General features: G+C 30.3%; 1 protein-coding gene and 2 long non-coding RNA genes across 5 annotated transcripts in view; 1 reads left to right on the top strand and 2 right to left on the bottom strand.

Annotated features, from left to right (window-relative positions):
* Positions 1-11320, bottom strand: part of LOC130663699 (uncharacterized) — a 104693-nt gene extending 93373 nt beyond the window's left edge. The window contains exon 1 of the long non-coding RNA XR_008989236.1: positions 10991-11320. This is a non-coding gene — a long non-coding RNA (uncharacterized LOC130663699). The remainder of the gene's footprint in view (positions 1-10990) is intronic.
* LOC130663698 (uncharacterized) lies at positions 557-11007 on the top strand. The gene is made up of 5 exons (XR_008989233.1): positions 557-690; positions 9977-10082; positions 10159-10185; positions 10272-10916; positions 10993-11007. It is a non-coding gene; the product is annotated as an uncharacterized LOC130663698 (long non-coding RNA).
* Positions 11321-16884: 5564 nt separating the features above from the next.
* LOC130678688 (uncharacterized) overlaps positions 16885-19086 on the bottom strand; it is a 2747-nt gene continuing 545 nt past the window's right edge. Inside the window, exons 2-4 of one of the 3 annotated variants that reach the window (XR_008991859.1) lie at positions 17771-19086; positions 17478-17670; positions 16885-17113 (exon numbers count right to left, since the gene is read on the bottom strand). The exon at positions 17771-19086 is cut by the window's right edge and continues 255 nt beyond it. Coding sequence is in view for 1 of the 3 variants with exons in the window: in XM_057486077.1 (XP_057342060.1) it covers positions 17110-17113; positions 17478-19086 (1613 nt within the window). In the remaining 2 variants the exon portion in view is untranslated. Of the gene's footprint in view, positions 17114-17477 lie in introns of all 3 variants that reach the window. The other 2 variants (XR_008991860.1, XM_057486077.1) reach the window with 2 other exon arrangements.

The raw sequence follows: 19086 nt of genomic DNA, 5'->3' as shown, positions 1-19086 counted from the left end.
TCAATATATTTAAGAGAATCACTCTTATACTTTTTCGCTTTTAATATTATATTATTTATGAATTACTTTCTTCGATGCGGGTTTATTAGTCAAATCATAAAAATGAATGAAAATCCAAACAAAATTTGTTTTTTTTTTCTTTTGTGCAAGGTAGCTAAATTTAAAGTGACAACATAAAAGACAGAGGTGACAGATTAGTTATTGGCTTAAATAATTGAGCAGGGATATACTCCGCTCATTATACTGAAATCTCGTGATTTAATAAACAAGGTAGTGATTTAAAATACATTAAATACACTTCTGACCAAACAAAAAAGATTGTATTTTAATATGAAATTTTATGAGACGGAATTTAGGCCTTCAACGGCGTATTTTTCGGCCATGAATGACATGAAATAATTAATATTTCTCAAGCGTAATAACACAGGTGAATTAATAAAAAATACTTGTTGAAGCAGAAGACATGATTTCGAAATGAGTAGACGGCTTGTTTTCATTACATGCTTCAGTTTTTATTGATTATAAATATTGGTTCATCGTTAAGTTTACCAACTGTCTGATCCAACGTATTATTTTCATAATTACTTAATATAACAAAATTACTGATATCTGAATATATAAACCGGGTATTTTCATGCCTTGACACTTACAAGCGAGCTGAGATTCTCAGCAATTAAATTTTTTTCTCACGTAAGTAATACATTCTACATTATTTCGCGGTTATAGTCTCTTCTCATTTCCGACAATAAATTTAATCACGAAATTTTATATTTTATAATTTTAAAAAATAAGGCTAACGAATTATAGAATATTAATAATAGATTATATAGGAAAACCATCTCTGGAGTGTACTAAATCGCGTGCTTAAAGGTAAAAGGGCTTATAGCTAAGGGTTAATAGGGATTTGTGGTGAAAGGGCGTATAAAAAAATTTTTTTTGCCATTCGGTTTGAAATTGTCTGAAACGTAAAAATTTGTGAAAAAAAAAAAAATTGGTATCCTAAAGGTGAAAGGGCGTATCTCAAGACATACGCCCTTTCACCTTTAAGAAAAGTACTACTTAAAGGTAAAAGGGCGCATAAAAAAAAAATCGTATTTTTTATACCAAATGTTAAATAACGCGTTACTAGAACCAAAAGGGCGTATAAAAAAAAATTTTTTCGATCCAATCAATGTAAAAATGTAGAAAACATTAAAATCTATGGAAAAAACAAAAAAAAAATTTTTTTTGTTATACGCCCTTTTGGTTTTAAGAAAAAATTTTTTTAAAGTCATAAGGGCGTATCCTGTTTTTTCGGTTGTTATCAATTATAGGTCAGAGTAAGAGAAAAAATTACAAGGGTAATAAAAATTATCACTCCATTACTTAATTGATCTGAACAAATATTTATTTAAGTAAAAAACCAAATTTCTTTATTTAATTTTGATCGAATCTTAAGTTTGTTATATTTTTTTTAATTCAACAATTGATGTAAAAAATATGTTGAGACAAATCGCTTTTCGTCTTCGCGATTTTTACCAGCAGCCACCAGAATTCGCGGGTTGAACCCTGGCTTAGGCTGGCCTCTAACAAATTTTATTTTATACTGGACAGAGCAGTGGGCTGGGGTTCTTGCAAAGCAAAGACCCGCACTTATTCAAACTCGGCAACGTATGAGAAAACTTATCAACTTACCTCACGGCTTATAAAATTATAGAATATTCTTATTGGTGGTCAAATTATTATTTGTAACTTAATTAATACTTATTTTATCAGACTATTTAATAATATTACCAGTAAAATAGGAAATAAGTATGATGAACAGTGAAAGATGGAATAAAAGGAATTAATCAGAATACTTTGCAAGTTTATTGCCAATTATAATAATCAAAATTACTTACAAGAAAATGCAAGCGCTGGATATAATGTAGACAGATTCGTGGCACAGTATAAATTTTATATCGCGAGTATATCGCCGGTAACGTACAGTAATATTTATTTGAACTAACTTTGTTTATAATAATCAGTAAACTTGGACAGTAAAGTATATCGCAAGAGAATTGCTAGTAATACAACTATAACGCAAGTTAATTTCCCGATTTACAAAGTAGTTGGCCGTATTAACAAAGTCGCAAATAAATTGCTAGTATGTGACAGTAAAACTAAATTATACGTCTTATCACTAATTGATCCAGGATCGAAGTGAAGTTCAATCACCGTAGGGTCTTAGGGCTGAGTTTTTGGGCTCGCTCCCCACTTCCCCTCACGGTCATGCGTTGAGGTGGTAACTAGTCATGTGACCATGGCACTATGGCTAGCTTTAGGTGGTTTCAGACGGCAACGAGACGGGGAAAAATGGGAACCGCGAGGCTGAGGGAGAAGATGACAATTCACATTGTCTCAATGTATAATTCGAGAATGAAAAAAATGCATTTAAAAAATTTTAAATTCTATGAGTGCAGTGAAAATTGATTTAACCAAATTAATAAAATGTACTTTTAGATTTTTTAATTTTTCAAAGGTGCATTTTTTCATTTTTCAATCAAGGTTTCATTTTCTATTTTCTGTTTTTTTTTTTTTTTTTTTTTCATCGGTATTATCAAAGTCCAATTTTCAGCGATGATAATAGTTTATAAATTTTTTTATTATTATCAAGTTATGTTCTAAAAAAAAAAATAAAAAATCTTTTTTTTTATAATCTTATAGGTACAGATGATCCTGACGATGGCGATGGCATAGGACCAATACTCTGATGAATTTAATTTTCCTTCATTTTTCATTCGTTTTTTCACTTGAATAAATATTTGTTCTTATAAATTAAATTGTGGAGTGGTAATTTTGATTGGAGTGACATTTTTTTTTCTTACTCTGACCTATAACTGATACTAAATCGAAAAAACAGGATACGCCCTTTTACCTTTAGATCACCAAAATTTCGAATTCTTAAAAGTAAAAGGGCGTATAATTAAAGACATACGCCCTTTTACCTTTCAATTTTTTTTTTTCAATTTTAAGCGTAGAATGTGTCTACTACTCGATTGGCAATAAAAAAAAAAGTATGCGCCTTTTTACCTTTACAAAGGTAAAAGGGCGCAAAAATTGTTATAAGCCCTTTCACCTTTAAGCACGCGAAATATGCTGGTATGAATTTTGTAACGTAATATTTCTTATACTGAATTAAACCCAATAATTACTCAAAAAAAACTTTACTTAATAAAATTACTCAATAATCTAAAACTCTAATTAAACAAATCAGGCAACGTTACACTTCGCCTACCAATCACCCCTCTCATCTCCTCCAGATCCTGACGGGCGCCAGCCGACTTTTACTTCCCCGGTATCGGCAACCGGTCTAAACGTACACGTAAATTAAAACCTAGAATACTATATCCTTTGGAGATGAGAGACATGACCGGTGGTAGCGGCATGTCCTGGTGCGCTCAGTATGTTAGGTTTGTGGAGAGAGGGTCGCGGTTCTTTTAATGCGAAAGAAGCCGATCAATGAAATTAATATTAAAAATCAAATAACAAAACAAAACAAAACACAAGACGCGGAGGGCCCAAAAGACCCGCGGTCTAGTACTCTCGGTCCATCAAACATATAAATACCTGGGCAAGACATCGGGAACCTCTCGTCGACGACGAATCACAAAACTTTACACACTACTAGATAAAATATAAAATAAAATAAATAATGCGGTAATTTGCGACAACAATTAACACGACAAACGGCTCCAAGAGCACAATACACAGAGCCACAAGCTCCAAAACGACGTAAGTCTAGGGTGGCGGTCGAGGTCCACCTTGGGGACTCTCCAACTCAATACCGCTTACTCCACGCCGGTAGTCACACAACTGTTACACGATAATCTCCCACTCTAACTCGCTCGCTCCACTCCTCCTCTTTCAATCTCCCATTCTCACTTCTCCATCCATTCTTTCCTTCGCAAGCATACAAGCCGTGGACTCACGGGCCTTCCCGTACTGTCACTCTCCGTGATATCCAAAGTTAGTGAATTCTTGGCTTCCTCGAGCATCGCAAACGAGGCCTGCCATCCCCCAAATAAACGTAAACGTACCCCAGCTAACTTCGGGTACCAACACGAAGGGGCGGTGACATCTCAGTCGTACCTCCGTGATCACCACGTCAACCCCGAGGGCTAAGCCTAGGCCCAGTCGTCATCACTGGTCGGAAGGCACGTTATCTTGGCCACTATCCGCGACACAGCTAGACCTTCCTCGTTGAATCCACGCTCTACCACACAGACACTCCAAAACATACCACATACCGTACACGTATTCTATCGCACACTTAACTTACCATACACACTTATACTCCATATGCTCAGCTCACCATCTATTACACTCAACTCGACACACATACTCACTTTTTCTTTCACTATCACACAGACTCGCACTTACTCAACCTCAAACTCCATCTCCTTGGCAATGTATAACGTCACAATTTTTATGTGAATACATCCGTTAGTTTTCGCGATTATTGACAACAAAATAACGCCTCTTCACACTCTAAAACCAAAAAATGTTACAAGCGTATTATTTTAACACACATTAAATGTGTTCCATGCTTAAAGCCATAAGTAATCTATGGTTTCTTGTGGTTACACGGAGAAAAAAATCTGGTAATATTCATTAATTTTCAAATAAAAATTACTATTTCGCCGAGGCAAACTTGAAACGGTCCAATAATGTGGAAATTTTCCTTTTAAATGAGTAAAAATTATAATCGCTTAATCCTATGAATTACTAAATTATAAGTAAAATTACTTTCAGTTTTAGAGTACAAAACTAAAGCATTCAATAAAATTTACCATTTGATTTAGTAAAAAATCTATCTTAGAATAAAACTTTTACTGAGACTGCTATTGAATTTTTACTAATCCAGATAGTAAAAATTGTCTCCTTGTATGTAATAATAAATTTTTTTTCCAACATATATATATATATATATATATATATATATATATATATATATATATATACATACTGTCGGAATTTATCTGTATATATATAAATGTATATATCTCAATACCAATTTAAAATCCACCATCTTTTTTTTTTTTTACCAGTATGGGATTCGAACCCGATGAAAAAAGATTTTGTCTAATCATATATGATTATATATGTTCATATATATGATCATATATGATTATATATAATCATATATGAAGTTATATATAATCATGCATGATTATATATGGGGTCATATATAATTATATATAATTATATATGACCCCATATATAATTAGATCTGATCATACCTGGCTGTTATAAGCCCATATATAAGTCTATATATGATCAGATCTGATTATATATAAGTCTATATATAATTAGATCTGATCAGATCTCATTATATATGAGTCTATGTATAATTAGATATGATCATACCTGGCTGTTATGGCCCCATATATAATCATACATAAGTCTATATATGATCAGATCTATTTATATATAAGTCTATATATAGTTAGATCTGATCATACCTGGCTGTTATGACCCCATATATAATCATGTACAAGTCTATATATGATCAGGTCTGATCATATATGAGTCTATATATAATTAGATATAATCATACCTGGCTGTTATAACTCCATATATAACCATATATGAGTCTATATATGATCATATCTGATCATCTATAAGTCTATATATAATTAGATATAATCATACCTAGCTGTTATAACCCCATATATGATCATATATAAGTCTGTACATGATTAGATCTGATCAGACATGATTGATACAAACCCATATATAATTAGATATAGGCCTATATATAATTAGATCTGATCAGACGTGACTGATATAAACCTATATGTAGTTATATATGTCTATGTATGATTAAATCTGATCAGATTTCATTGATATGAAACCTATAAATATTTAAATATATATATATATATATATATATAGATATAACCTGATTAAAAGAAACGATTCGAAACGATTTGCAATGTTAAATGCTTATAAGAAGGGCGATTTAAAAGTATTCAAAGTATTCAAAAGCATTAAAAAGTATTTAAAATTTTTTTTTTCTAATCGTTTCAATCGTTTCTTTTAAAAGGGGTATATATATATATATATATATATATATATATATATATATATATATATATATATATATATATATATATATATATATATATATATATATATATATATATATATATATATATATATATATATATATATATATATATATATATATATATATATATATATATATATATATTAAATAATATGACAATTTTTTAATATCAATGTTATTAAATTTTTATTCTGTCAACTATCAATCAAACTTAAATCCCCAATACTTAAAAAATGTTTAAAGGTTTCGGCAGCAATTTAAAAGTATAAAGTATCAATTTGATTATTTGAGTTAAGTAATGCCATAAACGTTTCTTAATTGTAAGTGTATAACAGACTAGAGGATCAGACTACAAACCATCGATAACCAAAGTTAAGCAGCATCGGCGTTGGACATTAATTGGATGGGTGACCTCGTAGTAGAATAATTGTCGATGATTAATAATTTTTTTTTTTTTTTTTTATTTAATTTTAAGCGACATTGATATTGATGAAGACAATAAATCCTAATTAAACTACTTAATTAATAATTTACAGATATTCTAAATGAGATTCTAAAAATGACTATATTCGTTCATGCATGATTATATATAATCATATATGATCATGTATAAACAGATCAAGTTATGTATGATCAGACCTGGCCAATTTTTGGATCTGATCATATATAGACAATTATGCATGATCATATATGATTAGACAAAATCTTTTTTCATCGGGAACCTACGCCTTCCGAATATTCCAGTTTAAGTGCAAGCATGCTAACCACTCGGCTACAGGTACCCTTCCAATATCTCAAAGTATATGCCAAATATAAATAAAATACAATGACCTCTATATTATATCTTACGCATTAAAAGTCACAATGGCAAATAGTAATTTTTACCCGCTAAGTAGCAATTCACGTTATCGATGTTTTAAAAACTGCAATACCTTAACAAAATTTATTTGATATTATAATTTTTAGAATACCTGAGTTCTTTTTACAATGTTTTCAGTAATAGTTTTAAAATGTTATAAAATAAAATTAATAATCTTACAAATTGTAATAATCGGGATATCAATGAATAATTTTTGCGAAATTCATGTAAACATAACTTGAGTCATGAGTGACTTTTCTGTTGTTTCCAAATGAAAATCACTATCTACTCTATATACTAATATTTTTTATTTTATCTACTGAATTTTATGGAATAGATAAAAAGAAATATAAGTTTTATAGTAATTTATTTTTAATGAATTGTAATATTCAATTTATACACTTACAAATGTTTTTAACGAAGAATTATAATATTATCAAAAAGATTTTTGAATATTGTTATTTCCAGAACGATCGTTGTAAAATAATTATGGATTATTACCATTCTTTATTCAATTTTTGCTAATCTGTATTATAACTTTTACAAATCGTAAAATTTACAATACTGATTGTAAGAATCAACAAAAAAATGTAATTTTCCATTGATAATAGTAATTTTTGGTTTGGGATTGTAAATTTCTCTTAGGAAAGTAATTTTTATTTGACGACTATAATTATTAGCTAATTTTGAGCTGCGCTTTTTTCCGTGTACTTTAAACATTTAAACACATTTTACGATTTATTAAAGATCGTTAGCTTGCTTATGGCGTTTTAATGTTATTCGGTCAGTGTGTGTTAATTTCAGCTAATACTTGGTTTTAGAGTGCGATATTAAAATATTAAACACGATTTGATGTGAGTTGCGTGACCTTGACAAGTCGACAGTAAATTCAAGCTTCTCCACTTTGCGTTCGCGTTGTGCAATAATCATTTTTTTTTTACGCATATTCAAAATATACGTCATTAAGGACCTAAAGTCGTCAGCTAAAAATATTATGTATGACACAGCGGGTTAAAGCTGTCGCAACAAAAAAATGTACTTAGAATGAATAGTGGGGGTATAGGAAAGCAATGTTGAGTGCTGGTAGTGGGACAATAACTATCTAATAATACCTAATCATACAAATTGTGACTTCAGCCGTGCAAAAAAATTATTTTTTATGCAAAAGTTGGCATTTCCATAAGTTGACGACAACTAGACGCCAACTTTCTGAGAAAGTTAATGACACAATTCATTGACGTACTTTTCGAGTATTTCTTACAAAAACTAATATATATTTTTATTTAGTGAAAACCTAAACATGCAAACCTCTCAATAAGACAATTTATAGATAAATTGAGAAAAATATAGATAGCCCGAACTGGGAATCGAACCCAGACCAATTCGGTAACGCGCCGAGTGCTCTACCAGTTGAGCTATCCGGCCCTATACTATATTCCGTTCAATTTGATCTATAACTTGATCTATATATATTAGGGTGCTCCGAAAAAAATCGATATTTTTTTTTCTTTGGACTGTTGTCAAAAAAGTTTTTACATATCGAAAAAAAAATCTTGTCAAAAGGACGATTTTTTATTTCAATTTTAAAAGGTGGCGCTCGCTCTTCGAATTTTCCTATGCTAATAGCATAGGAATTTTACTTTTTGTATAAAAAATCCTATAACTTTATTTGACGTTGAGAAAAATATTTGAGCCATAAACATTTTTGTAGGAAATTTTATGCTCTACAAAATTGTTCATGGGCTCATAAGCTCTAAAACGTACGGTTTAAAAGTTACAGGTATTTAAAGTTAATAACTTTTTAAAAATTAACGTTCAAACGGTCTTTACACCAAAGCTGCTACTCTCACGGAAAGTATCAAACAAAGGCTTTGTAACGAATTTCATTTATTACAGAAAGGCTTTAAAAACATCAATATAAATTTGGTACTCAATGATTAATTAATATGTTTAATAAATGGAGCACGCCAACTCCACGCCAAATCGGACGGTTTGAAAAATTTTAATTTTTGATTTCTTCAATTTTTTTTTTTTTTGTACCTATCAAAAGACTCTTTTTCCGAGATGTTGAGATTTTTTTGATAACCGGTTCAAAAAATATCGAATTTTAAAAAAAACCGCTTTTTTACGGTTTTTTGCTGATAACTTCTCAGGGAATGGTTCAAATCAAAATACTCGTTGAATAAAAAAAAAATCGTATTTCCATGTACTTTTCGAAAAAAATACAAAAAAATTATTTCAAGTGTTTCAATACGTGTTTTTTGATTTTTAATATTTAAATTGCATTTTTTAAAGTGAGTGCATATTTTGATTTTCTCCAAAATTTTTTACAGTAAACTACTACTCAAACCACAACTTTTTAGGCCGGTCTGGTCGTGGGTTCTCGATAGCTACTATTTTTTTTCGATTTTTGAAAATTAAAAAAAAAAATTTTTTGTCTCTATTTTATCAAATTTTATCACTGGTTTCTCTCTTTCAACGTATTATGAAAAACTTCACGTTTATTTATAATAATAACAAGCATAGGAAAATGTAGAGCATACAATTTCCTACAAAAATATTAACGACTCAAATTTTTTTCTCAACGTCAAATAAAGTTATAGGATTTTTTATACAAAAAGCAAAATTTCTATGCGATTAGCATGGGGAAATTCGAAGAGCGAGTGCCACCTTTCAAAATTGAAATAAAAAATCGTCCTTTTGACAAGATTTTTTTTCGATAAGTAGAAACTTTTTTTACAACAGTCGAAAGAAAAAAAAAATATCGATTTTTTTTGGAGCACCCTAATATATATAATAAGTACAATTCCGTATAAGACGATCATTGTGTGTTGACAATCTCACCTCCGGCTTAGTAGTCAATCGTCAAAACTCACGTCTTATATGACGATATCCCAATCGATATACCTATAAGCACTATAAATTATGATGTTCATTTTTAGCCCAATGCCATTTCGTAATTATTCTTAGTTTTTTTCTTTTTTTTTCATATACAAATTTTAAATCTTGATAACTTTAAATTTCAGATGATTACCAATTATTCCTTTCAAAATGATATTTAAGTTGATGTTTCTTATTTTATTAATCGTAGTCATGTTAATCGTCGCAAATGTCGAAGCTATAGTCGGCGGCGTAAGTGCAAAAAGACGTTTTTGTATAATAAACCTTAAATTATTTCTTGACTTTATCTATCATATTTTTATTACAGAATGCGGCGGTACTAAGTCAATATCCAGTAAGTATATATAACGAAATATTTACAACAACATTTTTTCCTCCGATAAATATTAAATTAATTTATCTATTACATTTTTATTATAGTATCAGATCTCCCTAAGACAAAACACCGGTTTCTTACGTTGGGCTCATAAGTCTGCGTCGTCGATTGATTTCAGATAAACTTTAGAGGAATAATTGTCGTATAGAAATTCTTTGGAAAGCTATGAAACTTTACAGGCATTGGCAAAGCATAATTATTTATCGAAGTGTAGATCTGTTTTTTCAATAATTAAAGAAAAAATTATAGAAATCTATCAACATAAATTTAAAAATACACCATCACCCCCATGAAAATAATATATATTTAAAATATAAGAAAAATATATTTATGAATATCTTAAAAATGTATTTAAAATAGATTGAGACAAATCGCCTGTTCTCTGGGCGATTCTAACCAGCAGCCACCAGGATTCGCGGGTTGAACCCTGGCTTAGGCTGGCCTCTACAAAATGTTTTAATTATAGGACAGAGCAATGGGCTAGGGTTCTTGCAAAGTAAGAACCCGCACTTGTCCAAACTCGGCTACGTATAAAAAAGCTTATCAACCTACCTCACGGCTTATTATAAAATTTTAAATTATACTTATCAATAGTTGAGTTACTACTTGTAGCTCGATTTATATTTATTAATGCAAATTATTCGGTAGTCTTACCAGTATGTTAGGATAAGGATAGGACGAAAGGCAAGGTATAATGTAAAGGATTTACTTTTTAGAATTATGCAAGTTTATTGCCAATTGTAAGAAAAATTCATTTACTTACAGTAAAGTTTCCGAAAAGTACAATAAATGTGGTCCTGGTTCGAACGCTGGGTATTCAATCAGTGGCCACGTGGAATAACGCCAATTAATACACTGACTTTATTTCTCAATTCTAGTATTACTACCGTGAGTATATCGCCGGTAACGTATAGTATATTCAATATACTTAAATTTAATTATAATCACTAACTAATAAACAATAAACATATTACTTTGCAAATTAATTGCCAGAATGAATATAAAGTTTACAGAATAGAGAATATGTGAATATTGCAAGTACAATTGCCAGATTAATAATTGATACTAAATAACTATAAGAAAGACGTCTAAACGCTAGTTGATCCAGGATCGAAGTGTCGCACCGATAATTTCGGGTCTCGGACCTCCGGTGAACTTTGTCCCCACTTCACCCTCACGGAGATGCGACGACGTAAAGACTCGTCATGTGACCACGGCACTATGACGTAAAATATCAGACGGCAACGAGACGGATATAAACGGGAACCGCAAGGCTGAGGACGACAAAGACAATTCACATTGTCTCAAGATAAGAAATATATAAAAAATACATAAATATGTTTTTGCAACTCATGGTAAGAAAGCACGTCTCTGATTGGTTAAAAATGACGCTACAAAGAATAAATGACACTACAAAGAATAAATATCGCGAAAAATGTCCACATTGTTCGTGAAAAATATGACAAACGTATACTTTTTGAATATATATATAGATATACTATTTATTAGTCATTAAACGATCCACGAGAAAACCTAATCAACAGCTGTCTCGAGTTAGGACATTAATAAGTCTATATAATTAGAAACAATTTTATACAAATTGTATACAATTCTATATAATTATATACAATTCTATGTAATTGCAATATATATAATTGTATATAATTATATAGAATTGTATACAGTTTGTATAGAATTGTATACAATTTCTATACAAATTGTAAACAATTGGATCGGGCCATTTTTTCTATCCAATTTATATATAGCCTATGTATAATTGTATAAAATCTTTTTTCATCGGGAAAAAGCATAAGAAATCTGATAATTTGTTCCAATTCTCTAAGCTGCATTTAAAATTCATAGGGAGCTGTTTTCGGCGTTTTCTGGGAAATATATGAAATGCTCTACGCAAAAAGCAAATAGAAATTTCGTTGAAAATTGAATTCTCTAAACAAAGTTTCATAAGCCAAGATACTTGAGTTTTACGTTTACGAGATATAGAAATTTTATTGAGTTTATAAATAAAAAATTTTTCAGAAACATATCAAGTTTGATTTTTCTTGTTATTATAAATGAATCAAATCTAATGAAAAATAGTATTCAAGATAAAATGAAAGATATTTAATACGTTTCTGAAAAATTTTTTTAATAATGTTCTATTTATGAAGTCAATAAAATTTCTATGTTTGTGAACATAAAACTTTGAAAACTTGACCATTAAGTCTTTTCATTTCTTTTTTTGTAAAGACTTCAATTTTCAACAAAATACCTTAGAAAATGCATTAATTAGTGACCCAATAATTTAAAATTGAGCTGGGCGTTAGAGAATTGAAAAATTATCGTCACTTTTCCTATGCTCATTAAATGGAATATTTTAAAAAGTACTAAGAAATAAAATTAAAGGCTGGAAGTTGGAAGGAATTTTTAATTAAACATGTACAAAATTAATTTGCTTAACAAGTAAAAAAAAAATCTGTCTATCGGTTGACCCTGCGGGCAAGCCCTAAAACTTCCCGCTGGTTTCGAGCTCCTTGAGCTCGAAAATTTAGCCGTAGATACATTTTCGAGCTCTGCGAAAGATAGTATTATCACCAGTAAAATTCTCTGGAAATCCCAGAGACATCCCATAGAAATCCCATAGAAAATATAGACCCAGCACTCGGTGTTGTACGAAAAAAATAGAATTATCGCCAGTTGAATTCTCTGGAAATCCCAGAGAAATCCCATAGAAAATATAGACCCAGCACTCGGTGTTGTAAGAAAAACATAGAATTATCGCCAGTTGAATTCTCTGGAAATGCCAGAGATATCCCACAGAAATCCCATAGAAAATATAGACCCAGCACTCGGTGTTGTAAGAAAAACATAGAATTATCGCCAGTTGAATTCTCTGGAAATCCCAGAGACATCCCATAGAAATCCCATAGAAAATATAGACCCAGCACTCGGTGTTGTAAAAAAAAATCTGGGCGTCGGTTCGCCAATATTCCCGAGTCTGCTCGATCGAATGATCTGAAATTTTCAGGAAAGTTGAGGGCCAACAAGCTCTTTCGATTGCCACCTCAACCATCCAAATCGATTCATTAGTTAAAAAGTTACAAAGAGTTTACACACACACACACAACACACACACACACGCATACATACACTCGGACATCATTCTGAAAATAGTCAGAATAGCTTCCTAGGATCTCAAAACATCGACATCTGATGAAAACTCGACTTTCGAAAATCGGGGTGAAAACAATAACTTCCCAATTTTTCGAAAATCGTCGATTTTCTTAGCGGGAAGTTAAAAAAATTGTACCGGTAATGAATCACCCTTATATACATATATACATACACGTTTTTGTTTTGAATGCTGCAGTAATTATAAAATTAAGTTGATGAATAATTAAAAAAAAATAAAGGATTTATAAGGAACATATGCATACTTATTGAAAACTGAGCTTATACTTAAATCAATAGGTCTCCTTACTACTAAAATTTTCAATTATCTCACTAATAAGTTCAAAGTAGAATATTACCGACAAATCAAAAGATATGATAGTTAGTAACCTAAAATATGCAGTACTATAGCAACGAATTATTTTTAAAATCATATATTATTTTATTAAATGTAAGCTTTAAGCCATGTATAATAGAACTAATAAATTAAGTTATGACTAATAAATTTATTTGGATTAATAAATGAGTAAAATAGATAAAAAATCGTCGATACATGAAAATGATATCTGCCAGGCTAGAAATAACATATTTAACACGAGGTAACGGTTGGCTCACGTTAATTCAGTACATATTGATCAACATAACTTAGATATTTACGATTTATAAATACGAAATTTTTTTGATTTTCATAATTTATTTTTAAGTTTACTATTAATAATTGTTGAGTAAAAATTAAGTTTTTATAAATATTTGTAATGATTCAATATAATAATATAAATTGTTCATATATTTATATTATTATGGTTAGAAAACAAATTAATTAAATTATCAAGCTATTGTATATGTAGAAATATCAATTAAATAATTTTTTTTTGTCTAAATACATTCACCCAAATAATTAATATAAATGTTTTTTTATTATTTTGTGAAAAAAAAAAAAAATTGGATAGAGCCACTATTTAAAAAAAAAAAAAGTCGTTCTATTTAACTTGAAATTTTATAAAAATGAAACGAATGATCATTTAAAAGATTAAGGCAATAAAAATAAAAGCTAATTAACGAAAAATGTTATCGAAATTAATCTAAAGATATTTTTTTCTATGGATACATATTAATTACTCAAAATCGATTAATTTTAATTTTAAACTAGTTTAGAATTTCAATTCATAACAAAGACTAAATAAAAGAATTTGAAGTCATTTTATGTTATTAGTTAATATATATCGTTAAATAAAAAAAAATAATCAAATAAAAAAATATTAAAAGATTGAAACGAAGTAATAAAAAAAATTAAATTAACGCTATGACCGTTGTGAAGAAAAAAAAAATCAACAGTTGGTTTATAATAAAAACACTATATATTTCAATGCGATTCTATTAAAATCTTTTATCAATTAAAGCAATATTTGGCACACTGAGAAAAAAAAATACTATTTTCTAAACAAGAATTTCTTGGTTCAAGAAATCCGTTCAACATAATTATTTTATTATTATTAATTATCAATTTCGTGAGAAAAGAGCATCAAATTTATTTTTGTTATTATATGAATTTGATATTATATTATGAGTAAACAAAAGAATAGCTTTACTTGAATTAAATAAAAATTATTTCTTTCAATTCTATGAATTATTGAGACAAAATTATATATTCTTGAAAATTATCAAGAATATACATTCTTGTATCAACTAAATGTTCTTAATAAAAGTATTTTTTTTTTCTCAGTGCATATGTAAAATTAAAATAATTTATTTAATATAATTACATATATGAATAAAAAAAAAATTAATATAAAAGTTGAAAATGACTTATTAGAAAGTTATATAATTTTTAATCCGTTTTCGGATATTTAGCTGTAGAAACTAAAAAAATTTTAATATAGTCTACTATAGTTTAATGATTTTTGATAATATAAGAGTACATAATATAAGTATGAAAAAATTTAAAATAAACGATATTTTTATTTTTTTATTTTCAAGTAAATATAGTAAAAATGATTATATATCAATAAAACGTATATAAAATATAATAAATATGATTAGAATTTATTTGAGAAGTAGTTAACTATTTAATTAAAAATGCCAAATAATTAAAACAAAAAATATTTATTTAGTTAATTTAAAAAAAAAAAAAAATTAATAATAATCTGCTAGTGATATAAATATAAAAATGTTTCAAGTATTAACAGGTAATTTAGATGCAGGGAGACATCGTAGTATCTGCCGTGACCGAGGCAGCTGTTAGTTAGTTGAAAAACCCGATATTTTTTCACGCCGGCTCGTACTAGTATGAAAGAGTAGTCAGTTGAAGCGGCTCGAGTAAGAGCTGACAAATACTGACTACGGCAAGTTGTATACTATTAACGTAACACTACCACGGGTCGATGTCTATGACTGAATGACTCTTTATGTGGTAAATCGCTATGGCGTTTATATAATATTATGTATAACTTTAAAGAAGTATACAAATATGAAACTGAGTATTGACTTACTTGTTTCCGAGCAAGAATAAAATATCACGTTTACGTGTATAAAAATCAAGTCGCTTTGATAAAAAAATATCTAGCGAGAGTAATAATATAAAAATTGAGAGGATGTTTGAAAAATAAAATTATTATTCAATATTGTGAATAAATAATGTAGATTCAAAAATTTTAAAGTGTTGATTAAAGCAAATGCTTACAAACAGCACCGTTTTAACAACAGATAGGATTTTTTAAAGACTATCATGTATGTATAAAACGAAAGAGGAGTAATTCTAATGTTTTATAAAAATAAAACAAATATGAAGCTCCCTGGTTGATCCTGCCAGTAGTCATATGCTTGTCTCAAAGATTAAGCCATGCATGTCTCAGTACATGCCGTATTAAGGTGAAACCGCGAATGGCTCATTAAATCAGTTATGGTTCCTTAGATCGTACCCACATTTACTTGGATAACTGTGGTAATTCTAGAGCTAATACATGCAAACCAGAGTTCCGACCAGAGATGGAAGGAACGCTTTTATTAGATCAAAACCAATCGGTGGCTTGTCCATCGTTACTTTTGGTGACTCTGAATAACTTTCTGCTGATCGTATGGTCTAGTACCGACGACGAATCTTTCAAATGTCTGCCTTATCAACTGTCGATGGTAGGTTCTGCGCCTACCATGGTTGTAACGGGTAACGGGGAATCAGGGTTCGATTCCGGAGAGGGAGCCTGAGAAACGGCTACCACATCCAAGGAAGGCAGCAGGCGCGCAAATTACCCACTCCCGGCACGGGGAGGTAGTGACGAAAAATAACGATACGGGACTCATTCGAGGCCCCGTAATCGGAATGAATACACTTTAAATCCTTTAATGAGGATCCATTGGAGGGCAAGTCTGGTGCCAGCAGCCGCGGTAATTCCAGCTCCAATAGCGTATATTAAAGTTGTTGCGGTTAAAAAGCTCGTAGTTGAATCTGTGTTTCATACTGTTGGTTCATCGCTCGCGGTGTTAAGGGGTTAGGGGTACTCAGGGGTATGAAAAAATGATGATTTTCAATAATTTTTTTTTTGTAGTTAATTACTTTATTTGACAAAAATAAAAACATAGCTTTATTAGAACACGTTTCGATTTGACTTCACGAAAATTTCAAAAAAAAAAATTAATAATTCAAAAAGTTATCGCTGTTTTTGTAGAGCCCGTTCCTCCCGAAGTCCTTTGCGGTGATCATCATAAGTCCTTGGAGATTCATCTAAAATCAATCGGACAAGAAAAATTAGTTTTATTAATAGATAATCTTGTGCCTGATCGAAGCTTTTTTTTTTTTTTTCGAAATTAACAAAATGGCGGCCTCAGGAAATTTTTTTCAAATTTTCGAGAAAAAAACCGACAGTTTATTGTTAAAAAAAAATCGAAATTTTGAAAAAAAAAAAAAATCCTTCGATCAGGCACGAGTTTTTAATGTATTTCAAAAGTACAATAAATTTTATTGAAATCTACCGAGCAGTTTTTAAGTTACAGTGATCACCAGTTCAGAAAACATAGTTTTGAGAAAAACGCATTTAAAGTTTTGCTATGGATTTATGTCGAATTATAAGAATTATTTAATAACTTACACTGAGTCATCTATTCCTGGACCATATAATAGCTCTTCAGCCGACATAGCAGCTTCCAAAATATCGATTTGCTGGTGCCTACGTTGCAATCGACCTTCTCGGGTGTTATCATTAGCGCGCTTATCTGCTACTTTGATACGTGCAGCATCCATTCTTTCTGCATACCGATGAGAATTAGGCCCACAATTAAGTCCTAGTGTATTCATCAAGACTAATAATGAATTTATACCCTCATTAAATATACACATAGCAACGTATGCAGCTATTTGTACGATAGTAAAACTAGTATTTACCGTTTTTGGGCATATTTTCCATACTAGTTGGTTAAAGCTTTCATTATTATTCTGATTGAATCCACCTACACATCTTGAAAGTAAATTTTCATTACTAAGATCTTCGTATATAGGCTTGATAGCTTTTAAAACATCAGAAGGTAAAGGAGAATAATCGTGAGAAAAGGTATCAAGCTCTCCTCTTGCTTCAGCGCGCTGGTAAGAGCACCAAGATTCTTCGCCTTTTGGACACATATCATGATTCGGTTTTTCATCACTCGAGCCGTAGTGATAAAAGGTTGCCATTATAGCAGATTTCATATTTTCAATAGAATCACAATGCCGGCGTATTGCTAAACCATAGTACACAGTTAGTTTGTCTATTAATTTTCCTGTGAGCTTACCTCGACCACCAAGACCTTTTTGTTTACTCTTCAGCGTACGTAATCGACTCCCCATCCGCTTTTGGACATGCCCTATACATTCCTTTTTATTTACAGTTGTATTTTCGTAAGGATCTGATTTTATAATTCCTGAATAGGTCTTGGAGTCACCATCACCAATATAGTTGGCATACTTAACTCCATATTTAGTTTCAGAATACGAAAACATTTCGACCATCGCATCCACCTCCATTTTCCCAGAAGACCCTTGATGATTAGCAGAACACACATCTTCATGCGATTGATACCATTCCTCGAACTCAACAGTATTTGTTTTTTTTTTCCAATACTCACATAGCTTACAATATGCACTTTTAATGTTTATGTCAAGAATCTTTCCAGTAAAATAGCCAATTATAGAAGAAACTCCAAATGACGATGTATATCCCCGTTTTTGCCAGGTTCCATCTCCCGATACAGTTAGATGATTTATATCTTCATTTTCAGTTGTTGGCATTGCTTGCTTTTCTTCATTCACAGCTTTCGTCATGAAGGTTTCTGCGACGGCTTTACTACAATTCAAAATCTGTTTCAGTAAAATTGTATGCGTAGATTTATCTAAAAAAGACGGCATGTCCATCAGGCCGCAAAACTTGCACAATCCTTCGTATCCTATTCCTAGTATTCTCATTACAAAAATGAAACGTCTGTTTATTTCATAAGAATGCCCAACGAAAGAACAGGAAGGAATATATTCATTTCCACAGTTATTACATGCAACTACAATTTTGAATCCCAGCCCACGTGTACTTGCTGTTTGAAACACTACATTTCCATCACATTTTTTACATTTTATAAGAGCAGAAATTGCAGTGAATACCTGAATAAAATTTATTATTCGAAATTCAGTACTGCTGTCTTCAGGTACATCATCTTCAGTGTTTTGTTTTAATT

Source organism: Microplitis mediator, chromosome 2, assembly GCF_029852145.1.
Source record: "Microplitis mediator isolate UGA2020A chromosome 2, iyMicMedi2.1, whole genome shotgun sequence".
Lineage (NCBI taxonomy): Eukaryota > Metazoa > Arthropoda > Insecta > Hymenoptera > Braconidae > Microplitis > Microplitis mediator.
The sequence above is the reverse complement of the archived record's forward strand: the minus strand, read 5'-3'. Positions and strand labels throughout refer to the sequence as shown.